Raw genomic sequence first — 20,788 nt, forward strand, 5'->3', positions numbered from 1 at the left:
TATGCAGGACTAAAGATTCTTTTACATTTCTAAAAACAGAAAACTAAAAGGGAGAAGACAGAAAGTTTTAACAGTTAATGGCGCACAAAGTTAGAAATATCACTCTCTCCAGCTAATTCCGAGCAAGGAAAAGCAAATCATGCCAGAGTAATTAACATATGAAATTCTGTATCAGAAGGTATAATATCCATTAGGTAAATTGATGCAGTAGGGTTTGTATATGAACACAGTTTATCTCTGCTAACTAAATAATCAATGCTTATGACCTGAGATTAATCCAGGTTTTATAATAATACAGACAACAGGAAGAAATGCCTAATTATAATGTGCAACACCCTCCAAACTGAACTAGATTCTAATTCTTAATCTATTTTCCCTTTCCATTTGAGAGGGGAAATTTGTGGTGTTGTTCTTTCTTTTTCTAATGATTCCCTCCCCTTGACTTTATAATAGGAGGATAGCTTATCAGACAAATCCATGGGAATGAAAGATGCTTGAACAAGTGAATACAGAGAGTTTAAATATACCTAAGAAAAAGGGCAGTGGAGTGTCAGGCAACTTAGGTACCCTTCTGCCCTTGGTAGCAGCCAATCCTGGCCTGGAACACTTGCGCTGGCTGGAGCAGTCGCTTATCCACCCACTGACCTGTTTGCAAACTGCCCTGGGTTCACAACTTCCTTCCGGCTTCCTCATTCACTTTTGTTTGTTGGAAGCCAGCAAGAAGCTGTGAGGAGGTACTTGGTCAATGACTTGTGAGTCTCACTTAACAAAAGCAACACGTACTGCTGGGATTGCGGTTGCTAAGTAATGCAGTTATGTGACACAGCATTTTGCAGATGCGTCTCTTAGCAACAGAAATTCTGGTCTACTACAACTACCACTATTACTATTGGTAAGCAAGAAATTGAATATAGACCACTTATATCCCAGCCGACTAGAGCACTAACTTGAGTATTATTCTTTGTGAAGATTCAGTTAAATTCTAAACTATCACTTTTCTGAATCACATTATCAATTTGTATCAAAACACTGAATCAAATTGTCGTCTTTGAATTGATCTAATGATTCAGTACCTCTTACACATATAGATTCTATCCTTGCAAACTAAATCAACTTCCTAATTAGATAAATGCCACTCAGTTGTCTGAAAACATGAACTGAAATGGATTGAGCAAACTGAGCAATCATTTCAATTTCATTAGAACTGATCCTTACACTCCCAATGAAAAACACCCAGCCAACATCATGTAAGGATGCATATGCATTTTAAGAAATAGCTCATTGTGCTTGGAACACTTTTTGAGACCCCTTTCTTTAGGTACAAATAGCTTTACCATACTTATGAACTAAATGTAGGTATATCGGAGTAAATTGTATTTCAAGAATTTTTATTGTTCCCTTTCAGTGATTTTTTTTTGGAAGCTGGATTTATATTCTAAAGTGTGTTTTAAACGTGTTCTGGCTATACCATGTGTTTACAGTTAAAAGAACATGAGCTCAAAGAAAAGGAAGCTACAATATTTTCATTAAAATAAACAATAAGAAATTAATACAGAAAGGATAGCCTGTTATCTTTCATGAAGATCAATTAACTTTTTCAAAGTGCAAAGAAGAATAAAAACATTAAGAAAAATTGAGATGTATGAATAGAAGAAAATCTAGCTTTTCAAATAATACTGAAAGTTATTTGACTAATTTGAGTTTTATAGGAATGGAGATTTTTTTAAATAGAAAGCTGTAGATTTTGTTGTACCAATTCCTCTCCCTTTATATAAATTTATGCCATGAACAAATGATGTCACATATGTTTCCTTTTTCTAGGACATTATTTTCATTCAGGTGCAAAGAAAAAATGAAGTCATACAAATGACATCATCTCTTCTATTGTGAATTTAAATTAAAATAGAAGCTTAAAAAAACAATTTTTACTTCTATATTCTTTATACAAATTTACTGTTGTACTTATTTTACTTTTGGTCTTCAAGTCACTGTTGACCCCTGATGACTGCCTAGAATAGTCCCTGCAATTGGTGAGGTTTTTTCAGAGGTGGTTTGCCATTGTTTTCTTCCTAAGACTGATAGAGGCTGATTGAACTAAATCCACTTAGCTGGTTTCATGCATAAGGCAGGATTAGAACTCACAGCCCCCTGTTTTCTAGCCTGGTGCCATAACTACTACACTGAACTGCCTCTTAATTTACCTTTACATATAATTTGAGATAACCAACATATGTAACTTAACAAAATTCTAAATAAAGCTAGGTAGATAAAGTAATAACCAATTAGCTGGGAAATAATATAAATTTTCAAGGGACACGGTGGCTCAGTGAGTTAGGACGCTGAGCTTGTCATTCAGAAGGTCGGCAGTTTGGCGGGTCGAATCCCGAGTGCTGCGTAACAGAGTGAGCGCCTGTTACTCGTCCCAGCTTCTGCCAACCTAGCAGTTCAAAAGCATGTAAAAATGCAAGTAGAAAAATAGGGACCACTACGGTGGGAAGGTAACAGCGTTCCGTGCGCCTTTGGCATCTAGTCATGCCGGCCACATGACCACGGAGATGTCCTCGGACAAGCGCTGGCTCTTTGGCTTTGAAACGGAGATGAGCACCGGCCCCTAGAGTTGGAAACGACTAGCACACATGTGCGGGGGAACCTTTACCTTTATAATATAAATTTGCTTATAATATCAAACATGTTTGAAAGTGCCGGGTTTGCAGATAATATTTTCACAGGATAATTTACTTGAGTATGTCTAGGGGACTAGAGAACCTGTTAATCTTAATTTCTGAAGTAGGTCTGATGTTGATCTCTATAAATTACAGAGTACAACTAACCAGAGATCAAGGGAAAAATAATATTTGTAAGACGTGCTGGGGGTGAAAAATGTTCGTGATTAGAAAATGGAAGCAGGTAACAGAAAATACCTGTTTTTAGTTGAGATTATTGGACTATCACCTTCAAATCTACACTGCCATGTAACTTTTTAGGACAAAACTAGTAAATCAAGTTCCCTATTACTTGTAGAAACCAGCACAACACACACTTGAGCTAGAATACTTTTTCTTTGTTTTCACATTGCCCGATTAAATTGATGTAGCTAAGAAAACTGAATACACTTTTGGAATCTGGATTTCTGTATATTATGTCCATAAAGTTTCTAACTTAATTTTGGAGTCTATCTTTTCTGGAGGGAAACAAGGTAAGTCATTATCTGACATAGATTAAGACTATATTCATTCTAAATGTCTATGGAGATTCTCACTCATCCAATCATGGTTGTCCCAAAGGCGCTTTTTCAAAAGGCAAGAGGCCTTTCTTTGTTTTTCCTTGAAGACATTTCACTTCTCATTCAAGAAGCTTCTTCAGTTCAGTTCAAGTTCGAACTAAAGATGCTTCTTGGATGAGAAGCAAAACGTCTTCAAGGAAAAACAAAGACAGTCCAGTTGCCTTTTGAAAAAGCACCTTTGGAATATATTGGTCCTAGTTTAAATTTTAACAGTGAGGCATTACATATTTTATAATTGGGAAAATTCTTTGCACTGAGCCATTTTATGAGAAACTTGACAGAGAATAAATTAACAGATACTGATTTAGAATGCTAGAATGTACCGTGGAATATCATATAAATAGTGTCTTTATTACAATATTAATATTACCATATATATAACCATACATCGTGTAACTTTGTATCAGCATAATGTTCCCCTTTAGTAAAAATATTCCTACCATCATCAAATTTATGTAGCTTGTATAAAAAAATAGTATGGATTATTGAAAAAAAGCAGCTCCTGACATAATACAAGCCTTGACTTTCAAGTTATAAACCTTTGATGAAGACTCTCTACTTCTAGGAGTCTTTAGAAGGCAATTATTTTCTACATATTTCTAAAATAATTTAAGTTGGTTCTGACTAACCCAAATAAGTACAGCTTTCTACAACTGCACTAGATAGCAGATTTACACCTTTTGTAGCCATATTTTTTGTTTAAAAAAGGTAAAGTGTTTCCTAATAATTACAGTTCTAAACAAGTGTCCTTGTTAAGAGGTGGCAACAGATACTTCTTCAAATGTCTTGAACTATAACTCCCTCACCACTGGTCATATTGGCTGCGGCTGTAGCATCTGAAGTCAAATACAGAAGGATTGCTTTTGATCCTCTACATCCTACCACAGAAACAGCGATCAGGGCCATGATTTCACATTTTTTAAAAACAAAGCTTCAGTTGCTATGTTGCTTCGCCCAAGCCCCATTTTAACAGGGCCTCCAGATTATATCTCTTAGATTTGGGGGCATCCAGTGGTTTCCAGCTGCATAATTGTGAAGATTTTTTCCTCCTAAAAATCTGGGAGAAAGCTTAAATCTCTCTGCACAAGGAGGCTGTCTACAATATATGAACACATCAACTAGAAAATATTAGACCGGAGATGAATTCACAGTGGTTGATCTGCACAGGGCCTTTGCTTGAGGGAATCTTTATTGTTATGACACTTGATGTTCCAGAAACCTAATAAAAATATGATTTATAAGTGTATTTCAAAGTTCCTATCTTTAACTTGCAAACAGCATCTTAACAATCGCTTAAATAACCTTCTCAGAAATAAAAAGCCTTCTGTGAGCTCCCTTGGTCATTCTTTAATTATTTTATTTTCTAAAATTGTTGTAAACAGTGACTGAAGATGATAAATTGACAACTTTGGAATAGGATGATTATGCACATGGATATTAATCCAAGATGTGATATAATAGGAATGTTTTTTTAAAGAGGAGTACAGGTAGTCTTTGACTTATGACCACAGTTGAACCCAAAATTTCTGTTGCTAACCGAGATGGTTGTTAAGTAAATTTTGCCTCATTTTGCGACCTTTCTTGCTACAGTTGTTAAGTGAATCACTGCAGTTGTTAACTTAGTAACACAGTTGTTAAGTGAATCTGGCTTCCCCATTAAATCTGCTTGTCAGCAGGGTGCAAAAAGGTGATCACATGACCCAGGGACACTGCAACTGTTATAAATATGAATCAGTTCCCAAGTGCCTGAATTTTGATCACATGATCATGGAGACGCTGCAATGATTGTTAAGTGTGAAAAATGGTCATAAATTCACTTTTTTCAGTGCCTTTTTCAGTGGGAGTTGCATTGGCTGCCAATTTGATTCCGGATGCAATTCAAGGTGCTGGTTGTCCCCTTTAAAGTCCTTCATGGCTTGGGACCAGGTTATCTGAGGGACCGTCTCTTGCCATTTACATCCACCTGATCCACTAGAGGAAGGAGGTAAGGAATATTGTGGGTCCTGTCCCCTAAGGAGATACATCTGGCGGGATCCAGAAGAAGGGCCGTCTCGTGGTGGCTCCCTCCTTCTGGAACATCATCCCTCCGGGAATTAGACTGATTCCCATTCTTGACACTTTTTCGGAAGTCCTTGAAGATATGGTTCTGCCAGTGGGCCTGGGGAACCCAGAGCAGGATGGGAGCCCATTAAATGGTTGGTATGAGTGTGTGTTTTATTTTTTATTATTTTTATCTCTTTTATATTGTGTTTTTATCTCCTATAAACTGCCTTGAGTCACCACGAGCAATTAGGTGGCAATATAAATTTTAAAAAATTACTATTGGTCAGATGTATTTTCACATGAATTGAAAAAATGTCTTAAGACAGAAATGTGCGCATCAATGGCTTTCTGTACAGTAGCTTTAAAAGCAAGTAAGTCAGCCTTGATTCCTAGTGATCCCTGCATTTTTCTAGGCAGGATTTTCAGGAATAATATGCTACTGCCTTCTTCCTAGGGCTGAGATACTATCCCAAAGCCACCCAGCTGACTCTGTGCACAGGGCAAGACTACTACTCATGATCTCTCAGCTTTAACCTGGGATCTTATGGTAAATTGCCACCATCTTGGATTTGCAATTCTTCTGGATAAAATGAAAAAGTTGGTATTAACCAGAGAAATGCAAAATTACAATACAGTAGCACACCAAGTTTGCTTCCAGCTGAGCAGAATGGCATTCCTTGGACATTCCTATTACTAGAAGAGGGGAAAACTCTTCATTATAAGAGGTTGCAAGAGTATTCCTGCTGGTGGGATCTTTCTACTTCTATTTAAACTTTTCACGTGTTTGTATCTTTTCTATCCTTTGTCAGCTTTCACCTACAGCACTTGAACAAAACTCAAAAGCACATGCAGTTTCGCACATAATGAGTAGTGTCAGAAAGGCTTCTCCCTCTCCCAAAAGATAAAAACACAAAATACATATAGACCTTTTCAAGATTAACCAAATATAGAGAATCCCATTCTGGAAATATCTTAACACTTTAGACTGTTAAATATGTTTAATTTCTCACCTAACCGTACGCAGGAATGGCATATTTATATAACATTATTGCAAAGTTGGTGTGAAGCCAATAATTATCATGCTAGCACCTACCTATTAGTTCTTTATTTCGGACATCTAAGGCCATATTCCGTAAAGCTGTTGCAACCGCACATACCACCCGATCATTGTCTATTCGAAGAAGTTCTACTAGTATAGGCAGGCCTTTTTCTTTCCGTACTGCAGCACGTATATATACCGACCACTGCAGGAAAAAAGTATGAATATGACAAAGCAAATAAGTTTTATCGACTGAATAAGGAGGCTATAACAAAAGTTATTTAGAGATGGAAAATGGTAATAAAAGTCATCATTTTATAGATGCTAATAACAGCCAACCTCATTTTGAATTACTGACAGGTACAGTTGCTGCTCTCCTCATATTGCAGAAGACTGAGTAGCTTTGTCTGACAGTATAGCTTAGAATTGAACCAGATATGTGTTTAGCCACTTCACTCCACAGGTTTGCATAAGGCTATACAGTAAGGTGGGAAATATTGTATTGGAAAGTAGGTAATTGCAGAAAGTATTTGTGAACCGTGCCATTTTCTCCAGATAACATTGATGTTTGGATGGATCAGAAACAAATGTATATTTTGCTTTCTTCAACTCCATCTACTCAAAACCTTTCCAATCCACTGCTTTATCATGAGCACATTCTGAAAGGCAGTCAGAAGATGTTAGGTGAATATTTAGTGTATCTGTTTCTGTACATAAACACCCACAACACAGATACAAACTCTGCAACAATAGAGCATACAGTCCGAGCTCCCCAAACTTAGAGAGCTAATTCTAATGCTGCTCCTATATGCCTCTTGAGTTTATGCTCATTCTAATGTTCTGTATAATAAATCACTTTTGAAAGAGAGGTCTGCTGCACAATTAAGATAGGATGTAAGACAGGAGTCGAAACTATTTTAGGCATATACAAGTTGTTATTTGGATCTAGTCAAAGAGTATCAAATAATAATCCTATTTATAATGTTTTCTTGTGAAAGCTCCATATAGAAGATCCCATAACTGTCACTGTGAATCAAACTATAATCTTATCTATGCTTTCAAGTTATGAACCTTCTCAAATATTTTATTAAACATGCCAGAATTCTTGGGGTACTGTCAATAAGGATATGTTTGCAGGCAATTATCCTCTGCTGTCTTTCTTACAAAAGAATTCAGTATGAGATGCGGCTAATTCATCCTTCATCCAAATTGAGAAATAAATTCATTCTTGAATATGTTCACTATTGTTATTAAGTAACAGTCCTGCACATATGCTCTATAAGTCAATAAGCCCCAATAAGCCTACTAGATATTTTTTTAAAAAAAATGACAAAGACAAATAATTTTTTGAGGGATGGCAGTGTATTTTGAAATTGGAATATACGCAATCATCCAGGTAGTCCATAAATCAGACTGACATTAGCATTCAAATAATTGCTCAGCATGAAAGGAGAAAATATTCCTCTGAGAACAGCCCATTCTAATTCAAACTGAGGTTTTGCAGTAAACAAAATTTTCTTTGCCATAGCATTTATTTGCTATGCCAATTAAAGGAGGAAATTTCTGTAATATACTACTATGGCTTTGTTTCTCATTGTTATTATGAAAAATAATTTCCCTGACTTTATTCTTCCATTATATTAAACTAAATCAATTTAAGAAACCAACAAGGAAAATAAAGGTATAAGTTTGGTGCTTTTATTTAAATAACAGTTTCAGATAGAAGTAATTCTGAGTGGAGGAGATCATGAGTCTGCATTGATTGCCACCACCATTCTGGGAAGAAATTTCCCTCCTCCAGCTTTGCCCAGATTTGAGTAGCCTAGATGGTATGCAGACAGGAAGACAAATTTGCAACCAGACAGTCAATGCACATATCCCATCTGTCTGAGCAGACAGGCGGGAGGTCTCATATTAACAGTCAACCAAGCCTCAAAGTAGCAGAGGAAGAAATTTGCCCAGATTAGCCTTCCTCAACTCTATTGTTGCCTACAAAAACCCTTTGTATTGAGACTGAAGAAAAAAAATAAATTTGACATATGTGAAAAAAGCAGATTACCTACGAGAGGAGCCGAGAGGAAAAAAAATCTGGAGAAGGAGAAAAAATTTCTGGATGAAGAGGACAAAATAGGGACTAGAAGTAGCCACTTGGTTTTGGTGATCTACGTTCCAGGAAAAGCAGAAAGCTAAGCAACACTTGAACAAGAGAGAAGTGTTGTAAGAGTGAAGCTTTTCTGTGACTGGAATTGAGGAAAAACACTGAATCAGGCCAAGAAAATCTTCCAGGAGAGAGAATAAGGCCTGTTTGAACATGGATGAGGCAAAGTATTTAGTGGCTATAGTATTGAGTGCCCATGGTAAAAGCAGTATTTCTGGGCATTAGGTGAGAGAAGCACTGAACTGCAAGCTAGAAATCTCTAGGGCAGGGGTGTCAAACTCAATTTCATTGAGGGCCGCATCAGCATTGCAGTTGCCCTCAAGGGGCTGGGTGGGCGTGGCCTACTGGGTGGGCGTGGCTAGAGTGCGTATGGCCTACTGGGTGGGCGTGGCCAGCTCTGCATCGTTCACATCAAGGGTGCCTATGGGGACCTGGGCAGGAGTGGGACAGATCTGAGGGTCTCTGGCAAAAGGAGGGTCTCTGGGCCAGGGCCAAGGCAGTGGGGGCCATTCCCTCACTGTTTCCAGGATGGCTTTGCGGGCCACATGAAACCACTTCGCGGGCCAGATCCGGCCCCCGGGCCTTGTGTTTGACATGTCCGCTCTAGGGAATCAGCAGCTAAGATGAAAAGCTCCTAAAATTCGGATTGAAAGCTGACATCTAGGGGAACAGTTTCCAAATTCCTGAGAGGTATTAAGCTTTGGGATTTAGAGTGAGAAATCTGAAGTCCATTTTGTATTTTTTATAAATTGGAAACTGAAGATGCTACAGACTCTCATACCCATCCAGTTAGTGCCAATGTGCAGTATTAAATGTTTGCTCATTGATAAGGTTGATCTGGAGGTCCTCTGTACTATCTCCAGGAAGAGGAAAAGGAAAATCAAGAGGCGAGCTGAGAATCTGTTCAATTAGCACCCGCTGCTCCCTGGCATGTTGCATCTGACAACAGGACCTTTTGAGTCAGGTTGGGAATTGGCTGTCCCAAGCATGAAGTGCTTCTTGGAGAGCTGAGAATTACATGAAACATCTTACATGTGACATTTTACAAACATTACAAGCAGAATGGTAGAGAGCACCTTCTGACTCGATTAATGTTTTCTTGCCTGATTTTTCTTGGGATTTGGAAGAACATAATCATTTTCCTGAGAAATGTTGAAAAGAAATGTCCATATGGAAACACTGGTAGAGATCAGGACAAGCTAGGAGAAGCTCAGGAAAAATGTCCTCTCTGAGGCAGTTAAATATTGTAGTGAGGACTTGTACTGATTCCTTGTATTAAGCTATTTAGTCTGCTTCCTGAATTTTGATACTTTGAATGTGTCCACTAATGGTTTCCAGCGATTTTTGAACCAGAGGTTTATTGCCCTTCTGTGACTATTCTTACATGTTTTATTCTATCTGAGAACCTCAGATCCAGCCCATTTGGTTTATGCCCAGCCTCTCCAAGAGCAGCCTAGTGCCTTATGCTGCCCAATTGTTAGTTCAGGATAAAAGAACATATTTAAATTTAATATTTAACTTAAAATTAATGTTTCAATCATAAAAGCTTTATTTGGATCTCCTCAAGAGGAGAGATGGCTGCTGTTGTCTGGCCACAGGCCTCATACTACTATAGCCAGGAGCTGAGATATTATTTTCCTTTTTATAAGTATTATACTCACAGGTTGCAGGCAAGTAAGTGCTCAAACTGTGAGTCCCATCTCTCACACAATTGGTGTGAAGGAGAAGAAGCCTGGCCCAGGCATTTGCTTCTTCCAGCAAAGTGGGAAGTGGCACAAGGAAAATATTGCATAACCTATCACCATTATATACCAAGAATGGCAGGGTGACAAGGGTAGGGGTAACAACCCCTTTCACTCTTGCCAGAGATTGAACTACAACACTTAGCAATCTTAGTTCATACAGCTGACATGAGGGAAACTGGACGGGGTTTCTTATCCACAACATGGGAGTACCCATGGGGCTGTCTGTACTCTCCAATTAACACATTGTTAGAGTATCTGATCCTCTCAGACCATTTACTTGTGAGGATTCTAAGCAGCTTAACTAACTAGAGGAAAAGGTATTTTACACAAATATCATATAAGCATGTAGGGAAATGAACACATGCAATTATCCATTTCCTTCCATCACTGAACCTAAATATTTTCAGAAGCACATTCATATGTGAAAGAGCTTGCAATGTTTGCTAATGATACTGTTATTGTATATCATAAACTTTTGCTGGCTGTCCCTGGCAGATATTTAATCCAAAAGAAATGTTCTGGCTAACATGAAGAAAGCTTTATTTGCAATTGGACAGCTGTAAATAAATATTTTCTACATCATAAAAGGGCCCTCTTATTGGCAAGTAGCAGATTAAAATTTCATTGCTTTAGCTAATTATATATAAGTGTATATATAACTAGGCATTTTTCTCCCTTCAAGACACAACATCCTCCAGGGTCACACATTTTAGGCAATTTGACAAGACAGAATGGAAAAGCTTAGGGTAACACTGCTTATTCTATATGAATTTTCTGGGAAAGCAGATTATTTCATTCACTGCTCAGTTGCATCACTTTTGCTTGTCAAGCTCCCAATTCAAAGAAAAATTGTTTGGTCAGACATGCTTACCTTGGACATGACAAGCCATGCATCTTATTGATATATAAGCTATTTTTAGCATGCTGTAGCAAGGATAAACCATGTCTTCTATTGCCTGGTCCATATAGATTAGTATATTGTACTAACAGCGTAGCATAAATAAAACATGCTGGCATAATATGGAAACAAATATATTAAATCACATCACAGTTCTACTACCTGAGCCCATACATCTTGAAGTGGAACTAATTAAATTTTAAGGAAGGATTTCCTGAAGAATCAATCCTACTTCACATTTAGTCAACAGAGCAGCTTAAGGTTGTTTCTCAACTTCAGATAAGGAACCTAACTGAGTTTTCTCATTTGTCCCTGATAATTTCCTAAAGCTGTCAGCAAGGATGTTAATTGATGCTAAATATAATTGGGTTTCTTCACAAAGAAATGGTTTTATTGTGCTCAAGCAAACAAACAGAGTTAAAGGAGGGAACTTGGCTCTTGTATTTTTTTTAAATACGAATCATTAGCAATATAAATAGAATTTAGATCTAATATGCTGGCAGTCATGAATAGCAAGAATTCCTTATTGATCTTACAGTAGGGAAAGCAATTGTTTCAACTGGTGTTCCAATTCGTTTTTAATTATTCAACTTAAGACATCTATGCTGATTTAAGGGTCTGGCAGATTTCATACCTTCCAGCTACCTGCAGCCAAATTCTGTAGTGCACCAGCTGCCCCTTCTAGTGTATCTGGATTTGAGCACTCAGAGAGAAGTGTGAGGTAGGGTTTGACTATGGATGGGTGCCATAGCATCTGGATTCCTTTGGGTGGTTCTGCACAGTCAGGGAGAGGGCCAACTCCATCCCACTGAAAAAAAGAAACAAAAGATGAATGTTATCAGGACAGAGCAAAAGAGGAAAGCATCCATTCAAATATAAAGATGTACTTCTATGCTTACAAATTTAATATATACTCAAAGACACCTAATGGAAAGAAATGTTGGTTTTGATCATTAAATAACTTTTACCTGTTATTTTATTTAGGATGCCTTCAATTTTAGGGGCAATGTAATTCAAGTGTTTGGAAATTAATCTCTCTCTCTCTCTCTCTCTCCCCCTCTCCCTCTATCTGCTAGTTTTCTATTAGTAGTCCCCAAAACAATGTACAATTATAAAAAATAAGGATATTATATGCCAATAACGGAGTATGTCCAATGTTTTATTCATGTAAGATACCTTCCCTTTTTCCTGAATGAGAGTGAAGGATCTGTCCCACTAGTACAGCAGGTATTCATATCAAATGCCATGATCTCAAATCCTTAATCTCCACACCAACACCAAACAACACCTGTTCAATTGGAGCAACACTAAAATCATTGGTCACGCTTGTGAGTTCATCGAAGCCTGGCACCCTACAAGCAATTTCATCAACAGACACATCGACCTACAACCCCTCAGAATCCAAATCAACTGCACAGCCAGCCAGACATAGCACTGACGCTCAACCAACTCACGCAAACCCCCTTCCTCTCCCACCTGGCCCATCCCCCTCCCACCAGCAGTTCATCTCCCAGTAACCCTGACCTGATGTAACCTCCACATCACAAGCCTCTCACCGATGACTCATACCTGACCCATCACAAGACCCTCACTTGACACAACCACACCTGAAGCCCTTAAAAACAGAAAACTGACAATGACATCCCCTAAACTCCACTGAAAATGTTACCTACTGTAGCTTGGTAACAACATTCAAAAACCAACCCACGAGCTCGGAGAACAAACTTTCACCCTCATCCTCCACCCGAGCTACAGATATTCACCATTACTGCAATTCATATCTCTCCCCAAATCTGTTTCAGAGGATTGGCTGATCATTCAGTCACCAGAAAGATACAACTGGATCAACAATAAAGGGTAAAACATGATAAAACAATTTTGAAAATATGGCTCAAATACATATTGTACAAGCAGTAGCAAAAGAATATTAGATAGCAACTAGTAAAATCATTAGCTTCAAACCAACTATTTGTTATTACATTTACTTATTTGTTTATAAATCTGTATTTCTCATGTGCCTTTTGGGGTGAAGTTTTCTCAGAGACATAAAGAAATAAAATTTAGTTGATCCTCATTATTCAAGTGACTTTTTAAAAAAAATGCTCCCAAGTTCAACTTGGCCACTCTGGTATTTGTTAACTCCTCCTGTGTTCCCATAGATTTTTTCCCCACTATTAAGATCTGCCATATCTTCTTCTTTTCAATATATTTCTTCTGGGGCTGTCTCTGTTGACAGACTTCAGTTCAGCCAATCTATTGCTTTTCTATTCTTTACTGCGGCTTTGGGAAATTTCCTTTATAAGTAGGCTGCTCTTAATCACCTCTTCTTTTCTTCTTCATCCCATGATGACCCCAATGTTCCTCACTGCCTCATATTGTCTTCTCCAGGTTCATTTCTTTCACCAAATTTCAAATTCTTACACTAATACACACATACATCACTTCAGCACCAGTGTGTCCCCCTGCTTCTGTTGTTACTTCTTTTATCTCTTAGCTGAATGGCTTAATGGTGAGATGCCACAAAAGAACATTTCTTGTTGCTTGAAGAAGGAAGGATGAAGAAGGGCAGAAGGATTTGTTCATTTCAGAACCTCAGGGTTAGCTTCCAAAAATGAAAGGGGAAGAAAAAAATGGTTCCTTTGCCATCTTTACTAATAAAAAGGAAAGGAAGAGTTCACCATTTTAAATCTTTCTATGTGTCCTTCCTTCCACACGGATCATGTAGTTATCAACTTCAGTTATAGTCAGAGATTAACTGTATCTCATATAACAAAAAACCAAGGTGATAAAGGAAACAGAAATAATACTCAAACAAGTTTTAAACTGGATACCTCCAGCATGTGCAGAATACACATCTACCCATACACACACACACACCCCACACACAAATACACAGAGTCAAGAGTATATCAAAAGTTTTCAAGCAACAATGGTAATAGAAGAAAATTTAATAACCATCTGGAGGTATCTAGTCATAAGCCAACAAGTACAGAACAAGTATTCAGTTCAGCAGATGTGTAAAATTTGGATGACAAGTAGTTATTCGAATTGGGCTCCAGACTGCATAGAACAGGCATTTCAATAAAACATTTCTTCCTTCAAGATGTAAGACAGTCATGCATCGCAAGATTGTAATATCTCCCTTCTGGGGGTGTGGAAGGCTGGGTAATGAATTTGGCCAGCAAATAGTCTCACCTGTGCAGCATGCTCAGGAGGCTGAATAAATAATTAACTGGTGCAAGCAGCCTCCCAGGCAAGCCACCACCATTAAAAAGGAAATTCCAATCTTTCTGGGGATCAACATTGAAATACCCCATTTTAGCTTCATTTTTATACTCTTCAGGCAGAGTGAAGCCAAATATTAAGCTGATAAGCCATCATGTCTACTTTCAATCCTTTTCTATGATGATGAAGAACTTTCTTGTAGAATCAGGGAAGCTAAAGATCTGTCACTGAATATTAGGTTTAGCCAGAATATGAGACTAAGCTTCTAATGAAGATACTCAGATTCTTAACTCAAAAGAGAGTTAGAAATATCCCAAGAAGAGAAACCATACAACAAGATATTTAAGAGAATTAAGGCCCTTTTGGGAAGTCACAGTGGCAAGGTCCTTCAGTTGTTGTGTTCTGCATCTTTCATCATTACTTATCTTGATTAGGAATTGTGATCCAACATTTGTAGAGCCACACACTCCCCACTATTACATCAAGTTGACTTTGGGAACACTACCACTCAAGCTACTGTAAACAAGTCATGATGAACACTCTAAGCTGTTAAATATAAGATGATCCTGCTAATAAATTTCAGTTTTCATACTAAACAGAGGGATAATAAGGGAATGAATCTTTTCTAAAATAAATGAAAAAATAAGTAGCAGGACAAATATTAAATGTATAATCATATATATTATAATAATTTCTTATGGATTTGTGTTGCATGCTTTGATGCTAACGCTCTGGAATCTAATCAAACTATTCAGGCTATGCATAACTTTGTCTATGTAACCTCTATCAATGAGTACAAAGAAAAAGCAGAAGACCACAAATTAGGTAAATTAGGTACAATTCTTATATGAAAGATAAGAAAACAACCCATTCTAGTATGCAGAAATCAAAAATGTTGCTTTCTATGTATGGGAGGTTGACAAATAATGGAAAATGTGCAGTATGGAATCATACTGTTGGCCAAGAAATTGCATTATCCTGTGATTTTTTACAAACAGGATGTCAATGCTGCAAACATTGGATGTTTTTGGTCTGACAATATAAGAAGCAGCCTTTTTCTTTAAACTACTTGCTCTGAATATAATGAAGTTGCGGGGAGGAGTATGCTAACCGAATGTATAAATAAGAATGGGGCGCAAGATAACGGAAGTGAAGCTTGGGTTTTGGGCTAATTGGAGAATGTGATTAATGATGTGTAATTAAGGGAGGGAGTTGTGCATGATAATGATGGGTTTAGGGGAGGAGAATTCAGATTCTGGCATCCATCCATGAGTGCCGATGCATCGTTCTCATTATTATAGACTTTTAGAAAAACAATGCCTGAATGTTGTTTGAACTGTCTCATTAATCGGAACCATGACACAGAAATTTTAAGTCTTTTCTGTAATCACAGGAGAAAAGGAGATTTTAATGTATTTAATTTAATTTGGACATTGTCCAACTCCATCTGACCCTGGGCAGTTCCCAAGTAATAGTTTAAAAACCAATACAAATTATCTAATAGATGAACTATCTCTTCAATAGACTTGCATACAGAATGTTTTGCAAAATTTGGAAGAAAATTCTCACTCTAAATTAAATTAAAACAATTTAAATTTTCAAATTAAATCAAGTATTGTAACAACTTATCTTCAAATCACCTTAACACCACCTTAGCTGTTGCATAATTTAAGGAGATGTCAATGGAAAGGCTTACCAGGATAGCTAGTCAAAAGTGGTTATCTGTCAAAAGTGACTAGTGAAGCCTAACTGAACTAGTAAAAGCATCATGGAGAAAATATTATTTTGCTTATTCATTTATTTTAAAAAGTTTTGCTAAGGAGATACATTTTGCTTAATTTTTCTCTACTTCGGTTCCAATTTAATGTGGTAGTTTCTATTTGCTCAGCACAGCCCATTTCAGGGAATCTGGCTCTTTTTCAAAAGCACAGAACTATGCACCCTTCTTAAGTATGAAATATTGTGTCTAATTGATTGCTCACACGGAGAACTTTCAACCCCTCACAGAAAATTGAAGTATAGGGAAAGTTAAGTCAATGATCTGCCAGATACTGCTGAATTACAGTTCTCAGCAAAGAAGCCAGAATGGCTAAAAATAAGAGTGCTGTGAGCTACAAAATCTAGAGAGCAAAATGTTTCCAAAGCCTGCTGCATATTGTTCATAAGGAGGGAGTCTGAAGTCTATGTGGGGTGTTGAAGAAAATATTGATTTAAAATAACTAATTGAACCTTTGATGAAAGCTTACAAAGTAGAACAGCATCACACCCCCCCCCCAAAAGATCTTGTTAATACATTATTCTTGTGATCATTATAATCTCAGATCTAGCAATAAATTCAGCTTTTCACTTTATTACTTCAGTCAAACTATAGGAATACAGAATTAATAAAATTGCTAAAATGTTAACACTAAAGCAGCAATTGCACTATGGATTCTACAGGCCATGTAACAATATTTAGAGACATTTAAAAAGATTCATTTTTATCTGACAGTAGATATTGGAGATAGAACCAATTCTGAGTGCTTTGGTAATTTAACTATTAGCCAGAATATAGATTGTGAAGAAATGACTTTATAGGAAATAATATAAGATGAACAACACTTTCTACAAATCATCTCACATAGAGCGAGATGATTTTATATGCAATGTTTTTATATCTGTCTTGCAATATTACTGTTGTAATACATTAAAACATGATAATGTCATTGTTGTCTTGTAGTTTACTATTGAAATTTTGACTTAAATATCTAGCTGCAGTAACTAATAAACTATTGCCAAGTTAAATCTTATTTTTGGCAATTATAGTCTTTCATTCTATTATTCATGGATTCATTTTTACCCATTGCAATTAATTTCATAACGCTAATAAAAATCCTTAATAGGATTGTACAGTCCAAGTAAACAATTGCAAGAAGATTAAATCAATTAAAGGAAAAAATACATAAATTAAAATTAATAATTGTAAGTAATAAAAATGGTGAAATTAAGAATCAAAAGCTCTTATTTTTTCCAATTTTAATAATTTCCTAATCGGGTTATAATGGCCAGAGTATTCCAAAATGCTGGTGCAATGCTTTAGTTCAGCTTTTGTACAGCATAACCATTTCCCTTGGTAACAAAAATGTCTGTTAAAATTAAGAAAACTGCACCAGTATGGAAAAAGAATAATTTTAACCAATAATTTAAAAAGTTTACTCATGTTGCAGTTTTTATGTTGATTACACCAATTATTTTATAGTACAAAAACATATCTGGGACAGACTGAAGCATTTGGAATATGTTCCTCAGAAACTGTGATTGCAGAAGCTCAAAAGCTGCAGGATTATTATGGAGTGTATTTGAGCTCCATAAAGCAGCTGCATGTAAGCTTTAACTATAAATAATGCAAGCACTGCTGGTGCATATAGAATGTCTCTAAATCAATAAAAGGCTTGTATGGACAGATCTGACTATGAAATACAGAGTCTAAGTGTGCCCTCTGGCTACCAGGGCATGAAAGATTATTCCCAAGTATGAGAACCCTCTAACTTTAACTTCCAGATGTGGGGTGCTTCACAAAAAATGATTATTCAGTTCTTATTATAATTTATTTCTAAATGTTCTGCTTTGTAGAACAACCCTCACTTCAAATCCACTGGAGTCCATGACAATATAATCACTTCATTATCGTAAGTGCTGTGATGTATTTATATGCCAGCTGTGGAGGATGATATAGTAACCTTTCCAAAAACAAGACCAGGTTGTTTATATAATAATTAAACAATTATGGTGCCGAAAGAAAAGTCATGATTTTCCTAAGTGTAGTGACTTATATACTATACAGCAGTGAACATTTTGTGTGAGTTCTCATAAACAAATTATGTATTTTTTAGAGGAACAGCTTCATTCCTCTTTACACCATAGGTTGGGATAATTCTTGCAAATAAAATATGACTATTTCTTATTTGAACATTAAGCCCACATATAATGTGTACCTTTGCTTAAACAACAAATTCTTAGCAATATTTCTAGGACAGTTATTTCCTGTTTTGGGACTATGAATTGCGAGAAGTAGAATTACATCCAATCTTCCTGATGTGTTTAATCTCTAGGCTTGCCTTACTAACATGAGCCCGGTAGCCATGATATTTTCCTTCTTGAAGACTCATGTAGAAATCTAGTGTGTCAACATTTCAAAAATTAAAGATATTGTGATGCATTTCTGATCAAATTTTATTTTGGAAATATTTCTGAATAAGGAATAGCTACTACATGCTTAAAAATGTAGTATTTCAGATTAAGAAACCATTTACTATAAGAAAATTGGGAAAAACCCCTTGGATTAGCTCAGGGGTAGGCAACCTTGGCTCTTCTATGACTCGTGGACTTCAACTCCCAGAATTCCTGAATCAGGCTGGCTCAGGAATCCTGGGAGTTGAAGTCCACGAGTCATAAAAGAGCCAAGGTTGCCTACCCCTGGCTTAGCTTATTTCCTATGCATCAAATATTTGAAATCAGACAATCACCACCATGTGTAATTCACAAAACAGTAACAACCACAATCTTCCTAAAGGTAAACAATCAGAATAAAAACTATTAAAACTCATATAAAAACAATAAATCTCCTTCTCATCTACGGTAATTTCCCTGTTTTCATGCTCCCCAACAATTGATTCTGGAAAACCAGAGTGAAATTTGAGCTTATAATATTTTCAGTGTTCTTTTATTATGAGTGTTTAATTTTATACTTTAAGATATTGAGAGCTTTACATTCTAAGAGCTAATAGAGACAAGAAGAAGACAATATAACCAAAATTCATTAATATTATGCATACCATGTTTCCCTGAAAGTAAGACCCGATCTTACTTTCTTTTCGGCTCTGAAATAAGCACGAGGACTTACTTTGGGGTAGGGCGTACTTTTACCAGTACCAGCAGGCTGTGAGCACATGGGGGCAGGGCAGGGCCTATGCTTGGGGTGGAGATGCAACGCAGAGGCGAGAGCATGGTGGTGAACCAAGTACTGGTGCTGGTGGGCAGGGAAGTCGGTCATGGCGGTGCGCATGGCCTTCCTGTGCCACGCAAGCCCCTGCAGCCCCAGGGCAGTGGCAGGAAGGGCACTAAGATGGGGGTGGCCAGGCTGACACTCCTCCGGACGAAGCAGGTGGCCTGGGATCTGGGAAGGCCATCTTGCTGACCCGGCCCGCCTGAGAGGCGAGTGGGGAGGTGGCAGCCTAGGACCAAAGCAGCAGGTGGAGTGACAGAGGCTTGGGGATGGAGGATGCTGAAGTGAGTGGGCATCCTGCAATCAGCGTCCATGCTGGCTGCCCCTTCCTCATCAGAGCCAGAATGCTGCTGTGTTTACCATAAGTGCTGGTAGATGTAGGCCTTCCCTCCGGCAGGCCTGGGCAGCTGCAGGACAGAGACAGGCCCGTTTCAGCATCTTGCCACCTGCTTTGCAGCTCCACTGCTCCTCCACAGTTTGCGTGTGTGTGTGGGGGGGAGATCAATCAGTCATTTTTTTTGCGAGAAGTTGGAATTGATTGACTCCCCCCCAAAAAAACCCTTCTTTTGTTTCCCTGCATGCAGCAGCGGAGGAGCTTGAAAAAGAAACGGGACAGGGCTGGAAGTCAGGTAAGCAAAGACATGCAATTCCTGGGGGAAACGAGGACATCTGGGCAGTGGTGTGGCAAGCTCTCCAGCTAGGGCTTACTTTCAGGGAAAAATGGTAGCTTCTCATTCTCTATTATACATTAAAAAGCCACGCAACAGATATGCTTTGGAAAACCCTGACTCTCTATCTATCCAAGACACTGTTTATGAAACAAAAGTACCGTGTCTCTAGATAAAACTATAGAAAAGTATAGATATCCTTCATTCTATTTTTTTTAACTGTGTATGCTTTAAAAATGGTCTGATCAGAAAGCCTTTAGATTGTAGAATTATAGAGCAATCATATCCGGCAGCCAAATGGCTTCTAGCTAATGTTAGAAAGGTAAAACGATCCCTATAATGATCCAGGACCCATTTTGGCTATAGTATTTTAAATCAGTTAAAGTCTCTGAAATGAAACTGTTTCAAAGAGACCCCCCCATACAAAATGTAACATAGTAGATCAAAGAGCATGTAATTAAGTAACATATCACTGCATAATCTTCTGAAACAGGCAGAGTTGGTGCAATAGCTTTAGGAATATCACTGATAAATTATCCTGGTTCATGGCTTAATTTACAAGGGATGTGGTGACCTCCCACACAGATTGAAATCAGTGCACCCCCTTAGGCTCTTTCTGCTTTGTTTAAGTAACATTGCAATGTGCTACTCAGAGTATAGAGAACAAAGATGATTAGAGGACTAGAGGCTAAAACATATAGGGAACATAATAATACAATAAGCAGCACATTTTTTCTTGCAGTGA

General features: G+C 37.5%; 1 protein-coding gene across 1 annotated transcript in view; it reads right to left on the bottom strand.

The window, feature by feature from the left end:
• The window catches only part of CTNND2 (catenin delta 2), a gene marked incomplete at its 5' end in the record, with an annotated part of 448,616 nt that overhangs the window by 53,559 nt on the left and 374,269 nt on the right, over nucleotides 1-20,788 (bottom strand). The window contains 2 exons of the mRNA XM_083360640.1: nucleotides 6,420-6,570; nucleotides 11,801-11,974. Coding sequence (XP_083216766.1) covers nucleotides 6,420-6,570; nucleotides 11,801-11,974 — 325 coding nt within the window. The remainder of the gene's footprint in view (nucleotides 1-6,419; nucleotides 6,571-11,800; nucleotides 11,975-20,788) is intronic.

This window comes from Vipera ursinii, assembly GCF_947247035.1.
Source record: "Vipera ursinii genome assembly, chromosome: 3".
Taxonomy (NCBI): Eukaryota; Metazoa; Chordata; class Lepidosauria; order Squamata; family Viperidae; genus Vipera; species Vipera ursinii.